This window comes from Sinocyclocheilus rhinocerous, unplaced genomic scaffold (genome assembly GCF_001515625.1).
Source record: "Sinocyclocheilus rhinocerous isolate Xijiao unplaced genomic scaffold, SAMN03320098_v1.1 scaffold1829, whole genome shotgun sequence".
Lineage (NCBI taxonomy): Eukaryota > Metazoa > Chordata > Actinopteri > Cypriniformes > Cyprinidae > Sinocyclocheilus > Sinocyclocheilus rhinocerous.
The window spans coordinates 1,010,023-1,022,390 of NW_015650027.1; the positions used below are offsets into that span (position 1 = coordinate 1,010,023).

Here is a 12,368-nt window from a genome sequence, read left to right on the forward strand (position 1 = left end):
AGTTGCTTGAAGTCCAGTGTTAAGTTTCCACAGTCTGTGATGATTTGGGGTGCAATGTCATCTGCTGGTGTTGGTCCATTGTGTTTTTTGAAAACCAACGTCACTGCACCCGTTTACCAAGAAATTTTGCCTAATGGTGCTTTCACATGTGTAATGACATTATAGACCAGTTATATTATCTGTAGCCTAAGGTCTAATTTGCATTGATTTTAATTAGCCAATTAAACTCAAGTTGATACCCAGCGATACCATTAGCTTGATGTGTATTTCTTAACAAATGTAGGCCTAAATATTTTCTTGAATGTTTGATTCGCACATTTGGCCAGTAGGTGGCCTAAGTGACTCCAGCGGAGCCTTTTAGATTTTTATATCAAGTTCTCAAAAAGTCTGGGTATCAGTGGTGAAAAATTAAGGTAGTCTGGATTACATTACATTCCGAGCTGTCCAACTCTGTGATCTAGCACAAATGGAAATCCAGTTCAGTGTTTAAACATCATTTGGCGTACAGATGATTAATTATTGATGTGTTCGCAGTGCGCTAGCTCAGAGTCGTCTCCCGGTGATGGGCATGAAGTGGAGAGAGAGGCACGACCCAATGCTGTCTTAACTAAAACAAAAGTTTGTAGAAATGTAGCCTATTTTAGAGCTACCCCAGTTTAAGCTCCAATTTATTTTCAGATTGGCCTACCTGATGTGAAACCAAATAGGTCTATATTTTGAAGCTTTTTCGTTTATCATTTATTCACAATTTTATGTTTATGTGAACTGGACACATGCAATGTACAAATAATAGACTGAAGACGTGAGCTAAAGGGGCGCTTCCAACCCTTCTCCACAAGATGGCGTAACTCGCCTACGAGATCAACGAGCACGTACGAAAAGCGCTTTCATCTATTTGAACACGGTTGATATTGGATCTGGTTTGTGACTGCATTCACATATTTTATGTGTAACCCATTCTACTGTTTAACGCAGAAGTGAAACCCATTTTTGGCTATGCAACACTTTAAACTCAGACGTTTTGAAAGTATGCATTTATATAAAATTATTGTTTTTACCAAACTTTATATAAACAAACATTTTATTTTTTTTCCTCCACGAATTTGTAAAAAAATAGATAAATAATAAATAAATAAATAAATCTAAATAAATATATTAAAAAGTTCAACTATATTACTGATTAATATAGGTACGCCTACCTAGGTCTGTAAGACAAGTCCGTGCTCTCTCTGGAGGCCTAGGCTATATGTCTTCACGTAGCCTATTATTTTTTAGGCGTTTTAGCAAGGCAAGTGTCTGTAAATTAGTTCTAGATATTGCATTTTAGTTATATAGCTTTTTATAGTAAAAGGAAAGATTTGAGTATATATATATATATATATATTTCCTTATCCTCCGGAGTATGACTGTGGGTAAAAACGCTAACTAAATGATATGCGACCAAGACACCAGCAGCTAACATGACATCTGTTTAAATGCTTTCATGCTAATACACTCCTCTCGAATGGCGTCTTTGTTAGTGCGTCAAAGATTATTTACAGAATGAGTCAATTGCTAAATGGTTTCATGATTGTTGAGCGGAATCGCCGTAGGAGGCGGTTAGGACTATTGGAGGCTGTGAGGTCGAGCTCTGGCGCAGCGGGGCTCCAGTAGGAGCGGCGCTAATTGAGGAGGCAGAGTCGAGGCGGGCCAGTAGAGCACGGGAGCGCGAAGAGCTGGGGCAGGGCATGCTTCTTGGAGCTGAGCGTATTGTTTAGATGTATAAAATATGAGACCAAAATTTCTCATTCCTATCCCCTCTTTTTCTCGAAAATAGATCTTTCACGATGTCTATTGGCCTCAACTAGTCAACCTAGACTCACATTATTAATATTTTTCTGTTATTGTTGTGGATATTTGTTTTGTATTTGTCATATCTCATCGATTTTGTCTTTATGTGCACATATATCATAGCCTTTTGTATAAATTGCCCTTCTTCACTGAATCATACGTGGTTATGCAGAGAGCTGTCCAGAGATGAAAATTTGTTAGATTATGGTCAAGGCCGCATATTAGGCTATTAGCCTGTTATTATATGGGCTAATTAATGTTGTTTTTAGTAGGCCTACAATAGTGATGACAGTACGCGAAGTGTACTTTATTAAGGGCTTTTGTTATATGAACATATTGCATTACAAATTAATAATATAATATGTATTTTAACCTATGAATTCAACTAGCTTGATACTAATTTAAAAACACAATAAATGTTTATTTAATTTTTTATTTATTTTTGTATTTACTTTGTATTTTGCTTTTTTCATATGACGCACTGGTAGGCTAGCCTATATCTGTTGGGCTACTTGTTTTAATTTGGGTTAGAACGTAAATGCAGGTGAATATATTTCTCGTAGTTATATGTTGTCTGCAGTAGGCCTATCTGTAAGAGACGCATGTCTGCTCACTCATCACCCACCCACATGTGAGAATGTTTCGGGAGAGACTTGGGTTTTCAGACTTATGTAACTTTGCAAGGTGTTGTAGTGAAACAAAATCTGAATATATAGTTTTTCCACAGTTCATAGGACCTCATCCGAATTAACCTTCAAACGGGCTCTTACACTCTGATCTTACTGCTGATCCTGTATCATAGCGTCTTGTGACCTCTAAATTACTCTGTAATAGAATTACAGTTTTTAATCCTGCTTGCCAGAACGCCTCATCACAGGCTGCTGGGTCGAGAACAACACTTGCGATACTCCTTTAAAAAATGAATGCAGTCACATATTTTTATGAAATTTGTAATTGTTAATCGACTTTACAAAATGAACGTCATTGGTAATTCGTGTACTGTCTATCAAAAATAATGTGCCTGTCTCTCCAAAGCCAAGTCGTTTTTCAGATCAAGGTATTGCTCTTATTACAGTTTTGAACCATGGCGGGAAAAGGAAAGACACCAGTAGTCGGTCATAATAAATAGTAGCCTATAGAATGGATACGAATTTTCAACAATATGTTGCCAGGTAAAATAATAAGTGTAATGAAGTGATGTAACATAACATTTCAGATTTGAGAAGTTTTAATAATGAATCTTTTAAAATATATAATTCTTTCAGAAGCAGCTAAAGATGTAGCCTATATACAGTGAGGTTGGAAATTCCCGTCAACGTGTTTTTTTTATTATTATTATTTGTCGCATTTTAGGCTACGTTATTTGAAACTGCTTTTTTTTAAAACTTATATATATATTTATTTTTTTATTTATTTATTTATTTTTTTTGATTGATTGATTTATTACCCCATTATGCTCATAACATGAACAATAAAAGTAGGCGTACTCTATAAAATAAAATTATCATTAAATGTGTATAATAAAAATAATCATGTGAATCATTAATTTTAATTTTAATAACTCGTTTGGATGATGTTTGTTTGTTTGTTTGTCTGTTCATTTAATTATTTATTTATTGGGCATTTAGCCGACCGTTGTCATCCTATCATCTGCCCAATGCACAGCTTGCCACAGTCGCGATAGCCTGCTAATTCACGGTTCGGATTCTAGCTTCACGTACCTTATTCTATGTTTTTTTTTTTTTTTGTGAGAAGGGGACTGTTTCTGGAGGCAAAAGTCCCAGTTTGCCAAGAGTGGTTGCACTGACAGGCTATGCCGAGGCTCCACGCTTTCAATCCGGGTCAGAGGGAACTGACGCTCATTGAGAACTGCATGAATACACACGAATAGAAAAGTTGTGTTCAGTTAACCGATGGAATCAGAGAAAAAACAGGGCTGTACAATCTTTTCTTATTGCCGTCTGCGGTCCAATTGCGTTCGTTTGTCTCTGTGCGACGAAGGTTATGGGAACAGGACAAAAAATCTATTCTGCCTTTTTGACACCCTCGCCAGTGATGATAGTAGGCCTATACACAGGCTTCGGGACTGGATGTGTATGAAAATGTTATGTAGGCCTATTGTTGCCGTTGTCACGTACTTATATTCTGTAGATTACTTCGTGTATTCACATTGCAAGGGAAAAAATATCTGAAATTGTGTAACTGAATTATTAGACACTTTATAGGTAGCTACAACAAGAGTTTAAGAGAGCAGTCTCTTTGCAGCTCTGCGCAAAGTCTGTAGGCATGGGGCCACAAAATTTCAAGATATGTTGCTGGCAAATTACTTTTTTATCTTTTATTATTATTATTATTATTTATCAATATCTTATGATATCTATATGAAATATAAAAGCCAGTTTAATGCAATAAGTGATTCTCGTAAATTAATTTCCTCCATCACACACAAATTACGAACGCGCTGTTTACCACCTGTTTATCTTATTCTCAAATGGCAGTATTGATATTACAGTTTAAAAGAAAACTGTTGTTCTCATAACCAATTTATCAATACTAAACATATTTGAGAGGAATATCTGCCAATAAATTAATGTAGTCTGAATGATAAAGATCACTGTGAAGTGATTTGAGAGCTCTTTCAGCCAGTGATAGTCCATGTCTGTCCACTGCAGATTAACCACTGCAGAGGTAAAAAGTAGTCTCTCGCGATCAACTAAATGAATGCAAATCAAAGGTTTCTTTATTTTAGCGCGTTTTGTGTAATCAAGTGTCATTAGGATCAATGGGTATTTCCTTATTGTCGCGCAGATTTAGACTTGAGAGGACGTACAAGACATACACAATGCGCCCTACATAATTATGAACGTGAGTGAAATAATAAAAGCAGCCTTATTTAGCATTGCCGGTTGTGAGCTGAAAGTTTCGTCTAGTCTTCGTGTTATCTGTCGTGAAACCGACACACATGAATGGGAGGAATAGAGAGCGATGATAAGGGGCAAACTTAGGTATAGGCTAAACAAATCAATTTATAAAACAAGGACGTCTTAACTAATTAAAAAATAATTAGTTTTCTTGTTACAAATATCTAAACTCATCTTTAATAATATTCATTACATCGACAAATTAAACAAGCTGATTAGGTTATTTGTCACATCTACAAGCTGTTCCTCTATTTGTGGCTGCTAAATTAGAAGTGTGCCAAATCGGAGACGCACGAAGTTAGGCTATGTAGATTTACAACGTTATATTGTTTAGTGAATGACTATCCTCTATAAAATTGACCCATAGTAGCCTATATGTTACGTAAACAAACTGTTTGTGTTTGTTAAAGTGCGCTGAAAAAAATTCTGGAGCAAACTAACTAAACTTCTAAAGGAAGTGCTTGGTACGGTTTTCTGTTTGTGCGTGCGAGTTAGGACTACTCGCCCAGAGGGAGCTTTCTCCTTGCATAGCTCAATTTAGAAAGAAACGCCGTTTCGTTGACTACAATGGGACACTGGGCCAGGGGAGGAGTCCTCCATGATTAGTGAATTTAATGGCGCCTTCACTTAATTTTTGCATTGTAGCCACTGGCTATTAACAAAAAGGCGAAAAAAGACGAATGTTCGCCGTCACCGCGAATTCTATGTTTAAAAACCTTTCTGTAGCCTACTACAAATTGTGTTTGTTGAAGAATTGTGTTGCCTATGTTGCACTGCTGATCAACTTATTTCATGCTCTCCGTAAATTGGAGAGAAAACTACTAGAATGTTGTTGTATAGAAATTAGAAAATGTTTTGTGGAAATGACACACATAATGCAGTTTTATAACAAAACTGAATACTGTATTTTCAGTTTAGAAACGTATACATTAACAGAAACACGCAAGAAAGTAACATTGAATTATAAGCGCTGGACTGGAAACATGAAATAGACTTGGTCAGTCGATGATGATATCCAATATTTTGTCTTTTGCATTAATCTCGACTGATAATTCATGGTCCCTAGCGTTATTTTCATGGCATAACACAGAGAAACAAAACGCCTAGAGCACGTTTACGTTTTGACGAATAGTTTATGTAGGGACACCAAGCCAAGAACAGTGAACAGGGATAGAAAAGAGAATGGGTATAGCAATATTATTTACAGACTTATTTCTACACATATATTACAGACTGGGAGAATGGTCGCATTATTTAAGATATACATAATTCAATATAAAATCTCGAAATAAAAATAAAAATCTGATACAGTCATAACGATTCAGTTCCAGTTTGACCAGTACCCCACACAGGCAGTGACAGAAGTGTAGTAAAAAGGTGCTTACGACTCAAATGATTGTCTGATGAACATAAAGGAAAAGAGGATTGCATCTTGGCTGCTCGTCGTCACTCGGACTAAAACAGAAAAAAAGGCGATGGACACCGGTTCCTGGTAATTCCCTCTTCACGGTGGTCCTGGTAGACATAAACGTGGGGCATTTCCCCATATACAAAAAAGAAAATATATATATATTTAGATATATATAATCATGCAAGTGATGGGGTGGGGAAAGGTGTGGGGTCCATTGAAAGCGCTTGAAAAAAGACGTGCTTTTTTGTTTTTCTTTTTATAATAGTAATATCAATTGGTCCTTTTTCATCTTCCCCGATAATTAATCAAGTTTATTCAGGTCCTTTTTCCTGTATATATTTCTCTTTTGCGTATCATACGTCGCATTCCGAGTCACTTGACGTTACTGAAAGAATTGACGTGCCAGTGTCGACTCGCTCTGTCATACTCGAGACACTGGTCGTTGGACTAGCTGCAGTTGATGGCGACTCCGCCGAACTGCGTGGGGTGCCGCCGGATTCTGAAAGGGACCGCATGCCATTCTGCCCTATTGCGTGATGCTGGAGCCTATAGCAGAAAAGTGAGAGAATGGTATGCCGTTAGATATAAAAGACTTAGGCCATTTTCACTGAAAAACGCGCCTCCATTTTCACGTAGCTAATTATTATGCTAGGCTATATTAACATAGTTCTTTAAAACGATATAGATAAAAATACCTGAGATAGATAGATGAAAAACAACATTTGTTTACATGGTAAAATAAATACTACAAGCTGTTGTTTTTGTGGAAAACGATTACATAAAGTCTATACCAAAATATTATCATATTTATCCTCGAAATTTGATTGACTTCTCATGATATCTAGTATTGATAGAATTAGTTATTGTATTCATTTGTATGTTTATATGTTCGAATTAAGTGTGATTAGTTAAAGATGTCAGTTTTAGTATGCTGCACGACCAGAACGTCATAGTTCTGTTTAACGATTTGTAATCATCCAGTCGAGTCCAATTTGTAGATGTATCCCTTAAATAATATAAATCACTTACACCAGTCAAAGTGTGTGCTTAGTTTCTGCTGCTTTCTCATTCCCTAGACGCACAGTAATATTTAGCGTTTAGGAGGAAAAATAATTTGACTAAATCACCAGAAACAACTCTCACTCTAACTAATTTACGCCATGTTATCTGTAATATAATTACGAAGTGCACTGGGAGTGAAACAAAGCCTAATAATTTGCAAGATGTCAGATATACCAAACATTAATTTGTAACCTATATTTCTCAATGCATGAGTGTCCGCAGAATAGGTTTACAACTATTTGTATTTACAATGTCATGTTGCAAAAGTAACTGTCTAAGAATGTTTGTGATAAACTCTCTATAATTACTTTGAATATAGACGATTTGGATAGATTTTACTTTTTCAAATATAGCAACAGAGAAATGCTATTAATGCTATTTTTTAGACGTAGCCTATCCATATTTGTATTGTTATTGCTAGTATCTAAACATTGGAACAACTGTTAAATTAAGATTTAAATACTTAATATGTTAAAAACGACAAAAATGCTACATTTTTGTCACACAATGGCTTTGCTGTAAAGAATATACACATTTGATTACATGTTCTTTTTGCTATTTCAGGTTTCATCGATGAATCAGGGGAATCTTTTCCTTTGCATCATTTTTTCACATGTTAATAAAATTGATACAGGTATGTTTTATCTACTTGCTTTTATATTCTGGTTGAGGCTTTCAAAACATCTTACACATGACACAAATAAAATGTCGTCGTTCTCCCTCCCTCGTCTCTAACATTTGATTCTGTTTTTACTGCATTACTTCCTAACTCGTGTTCACATATTTCACCACATTTCATTTATAAAATAATAAAATAATGGTAGTAATGATTAAACACTTAAAGCGCAAATTCCCAAGGAAAGTTAAACATGCCTAACGTGACTGACCTGTTTTTTGCTGCCGCTGCCCTGTCTCGTTGTCTCCGGTTTTTAAACCAATTTCCGACCTGTGTAGGAGTGAGTCCAGTGGCTTGAGCCAGTTCCCTTTTCTTGCTGGGGTTTGGGTATGGGTCCTGAAGGTACCACTCCCGTAACAGACTTCGCGTCCGCTCTTTGAAACAATGCGTCTTCTGCTCACCGTCCCAGATGGTTCTAGGCAGGGGAAACTTCTTTCGCACCCTGTACTTATCAACCGGTCCTAGGGGACGCCCGCGTAATTTCTCGGCCTCCTGATAGTGAGCCTCGAGCCACATCGCTTGTAGTTTACCATGCGAGTCCTTGGTAAACTTGTGGTTCTCCAGAATGTGATAGAGATCGCGAAAATTGCCTGTGTGAAAGGCAACAACAGCCCGGGCACGTAGGATGGATTCATGCTTGTTGATCGCCTCGCAAGCACCCGGTGCCACTGGAAGCGACCATAGGAAGCGACCCAGCCGCTCGATGTCCCCGGTCTCCTCCAGCGTCTCGCAGACGCTCGCCACTTGCTCCGGAGAGAAGTTTAGGGTCGGTAGCTGAAACATTGACAAGTCTTCGGGAGACCTGGTGCTGGGCGCACTGCTCGCCAAGAGCAAAGGGCGATCAGCAAAGTTTGGCAGGAAGAAATGAGAGGGATAAAGCTCTAAAGGCGATCTGAAAACCATGGAAATGACCTGAGAGAGAATGAAATTTGCGAAGGAAAAAAGAACGACGAATTCAGATTGAATGATTCAATAGCTATCGCCTAATGACACCAGCCTCATAATATCTCCCCCTAAATCCACCGTGAGTGTAGCATTGAAATATTTTGTTTCGCTTTTCTATTGGTCTTTTTGGTGTCGTTGTAGGGTTGTCATGGCAGCCCTGCCAATCACTGTCAAGCGTGCCAATCATTAGCCAGTACGTAGAGGCTTTCACCACTTCGGCTGCATGCACGGGGGGTTATCGGGAACTCCAATCTCAACAGCACCCTCCCTCCCTTGACTCGCGTGAAGTCGAAGCAGAGTCTCGCCTATTTGTTGAATGGAATGAGCAATTAGTGGGTGGAATATTATTGTGATCTTAACGAGGCTCGTTAAAGTTAAGAAGATATGTAGGGAGAGAAGGCAGGGGTGGGGTCTCGGGATGACAGTCACGGACATGGGAATTTAAATGAAGCGCTAAAACGGAATCTACGACAGGGTACACAGATAGGTATTTCATTCTTTAGCGTTTTGTACGAAGCTGGAGAAGATACGATGTTGCGCCGGCTCGCTTAACCCATGAACACAGTAGCCGTAAAAGCATGTATTGAATTTTATATTTAAAAGGATCATGTGTTCGCTTTGCATATCCAGCGCTGAAAACTCCCGGATCGTTTTTGTACTTCGATCGCATTTCGGTACGATATGACTGCTATTCTCGCACAGTGACAACCGTTTAGCCTGCTAGTGGACGGCGCATCTCTGTTGCTCCGCTGATGCTGCTCAGAGACCAAACACTAGCCCATTGCCCATGCATGTTGAGAAAAGCACGTGATCGTTGATGCATATTTGGTTTTATTTAATTCAGCTTTTCTCTTTTTCAGTTACAGCTAGGCTATTATTCTGTGCTATACTTAAGGTCGTTCAAATTAGAAAGCCCGTTTCCCGAGAACGAAGGACATAATCTATATGTCACGAGATTGGGTTTCCAATGGCATGTTGGTATGGGTTTCGTCTCGGTCTGGGTCTGCATCAAAGAGTTTGTGCTTCATTGTATTTAGACAATGCTTAGTTGGTGTTAAAAATGTAGGCTACGCGTCTACTCGATTAAGAATAATGACCATATTGATAGAGGCGTAAGGAAACGCAGCATCCAGACTTTCTCTAAACTAATGCTGAAATAATTTAATGCATTTTCCAGAAGTGTTCAGGGATTCGGAACGTGTATGTCTCTTTCAGATATTTAATTCCATCTTTTCAAATAATTATGCATGTAAATGGGATAATACAGTTTATTTGTATTAACTTTCCTATTCCGGTTACTTATTATTAGCCTTTACACAAACGTAGTGCAAGCTCGTGTGTGCTTAGCAAAATGAGGGGCGGGGAACAGATCCTAATAGATGTATTGGGTCACGTTGTGTCTCCAGGATCAAATCTGTTTGTTCTTCTGTCACAGGAAACTTAAGTGAAGTAATTCCAAGAGGCACTTGAAGTATTCCCTTTAGAAAGATTTATGGACTGGAAATAACCTGTGTTATTTCATTGTTGACTGTATTTTTGGCCAAGCTGTTTTACATTTAGAAAAGCTCTTGATTAGCCTATGTCATATAGAGGCCTTGTTCTCTAACATGATTAAAACCATTAGGCTACATTTAGGAGACATCAGTGTTTGCATGACACGGTTCAAAGATGATTTGCAAAAAGTACTTGCAATAGTGGAAATGCCGTTAAAACATAAAAAACGTGCCAAGTTGTCTAAATTCACTTTGTTTAACATAGCCTTTGTTTTCGTTAAGCAAGTCATTAGCATCCCCAAATAAGTTCTTTCACCTGGTTTAATCGTCTGTTTATCCCCTAGCTTTCATTGCTCTGTTCTATGCCAAAATCAGCGGGGAGCAAGGTCCTCAATACCGATGAACGTTTAGCTCCGTCTTTGTTTATTTACTGACAAAGACTATGAAAGAAGAATGTAATAGACAGTGGATTATTTCGCAGAACATAATAATATGTGTTTCTTTAATACTTTCAGTATTTTTGAGTGAAGTGACATCAGGGGTTTGAAACTTAACATGTAATCTCGGCGTTCACTGTCTCTCTGAGAGAGCCATATAGCTTAAATAAAGCTAAGTGTCCTCAGCATGCCAGAGATCATTGAGAAGAGCTCGGTCGTATGAGAAGGTAAGCAAACCATTTCTTAGCTTTCTATTCAAACTTGCTCTCACTTCTTATCACACGAAAATGTGTCCTCCCATACTCTTACCAATGTTGGCAACGCGGTTAACATGCATGAATAATTTTGGGCATTGTGTGGTGAGTCGGGAACTTGCAAGTGTTTGAGGAGGAAAGGGCACGGGACAATGCCTTCTCGTTAAAGGTTTTATTTCATTTTAAACACTTATTCTGTTTTTTTCTTCACATCCACTTAGGTCATAACACATTGCCAAACAGGAAATCGATCTTCAGGTGACGGCTGCAGAAACACAGAGTTCAGTCAAGAGACATCTTCTCGGAAGCGGTGTGGTTTGAGTCTTTCAGTTTTTTCTCTTTTCTTAAACTAACTAATGGGTTGTAAAACTGGACGTGGTTCCATCGATTTTGATTCATTGCTCACTCTTTTTTTCCTTTTATGTCACGTCTCTTTCTTGTCTGTCTTTCCCGCTATATTTTCCCTGGTTTCATCCAGTTATAAATTAGGCTATTATGATATAGGCTGTTTTCTGGTGCCATCTGCAAACAGTTCCATCCAAAATGGACTTGATTTAAATGTGGCCATGAGGTCTGTGTTGTTTGTACAAGAGTGGACATCTTTTCATCATTTGAATCGTATTACTTATTTTTAAAATAGCTAATTGTTCCGAGAGACTCACCAGAGAGTTGGTCAAGTTTTTAAGAGTGTTTAGGGCTTCGTAAAAGACACCAAGATGCAGTTCACAAAGCGAAGGCGGTAGAACAAACAAAAAGCATCGTTCAATACCAATTAAAGACATGCATATTCCCAGATTATCGCTTGTGAAGTTGTCATCCTCTGCCGAGACGTTGCTCTCACTCCGTGAATCATGCGAGACAAATGCAGCTTGCAGCGATGTGGGGCCGTCGTAACGGGGCGCAAATGCCCGTTTCTATTCTCTGCTTAGGGTCTTAACCTCGGCTGTATTTTGAATCCGCGTGGCTTGTTAAATGTAGGTAGCACAATGGATTCGTTTTATTACTTCTGCCTATATGATGTAACACCTAATTATGTAGCCAATATACCATTCAAAATAAAAATATTTTTGGGAAAAAAATGTTTAGAATGACAAATGTTTGATATGTGATATTTGTAAAAGGAAATTAGGTCATTTTATAATTTTGTTATATGTTGATCATCGAACTCACTCTTTGAAATTCTCTATATGATTGATTTGAGCATTATTTTTTTTAAATTATTTAGCCTATTTGCATAAGCTATAGTATAAATTATTTTTAGTTAGGCTATTAGTTATGAGTCCCTGCAACCTCAATGATAAGTTACTTTTTTTTTTTTTGGCTGGGGGGGGGGGGGGGT

At 37.9% G+C, this 12,368-nt stretch overlaps 1 protein-coding gene across 1 annotated transcript; it reads right to left on the minus strand.

Moving 5' to 3' along the window:
• Window positions 1-5,648: 5,648 nt before the first annotated feature.
• LOC107711438 (homeobox protein SIX3-like) lies at window positions 5,649-8,932 on the minus strand. Its single transcript, XM_016516431.1, has 2 exons — window positions 8,112-8,932; window positions 5,649-6,708 (listed from the first exon to the last, which is right to left on the minus strand). Exons 1-2 carry the CDS (start codon window positions 8,801-8,803, stop codon window positions 6,516-6,518), a joined length of 885 nt encoding a protein of 294 aa, XP_016371917.1. The 5' UTR covers window positions 8,804-8,932; the 3' UTR covers window positions 5,649-6,515.
• Between the last annotated feature and the right edge of the window lie 3,436 nt (window positions 8,933-12,368).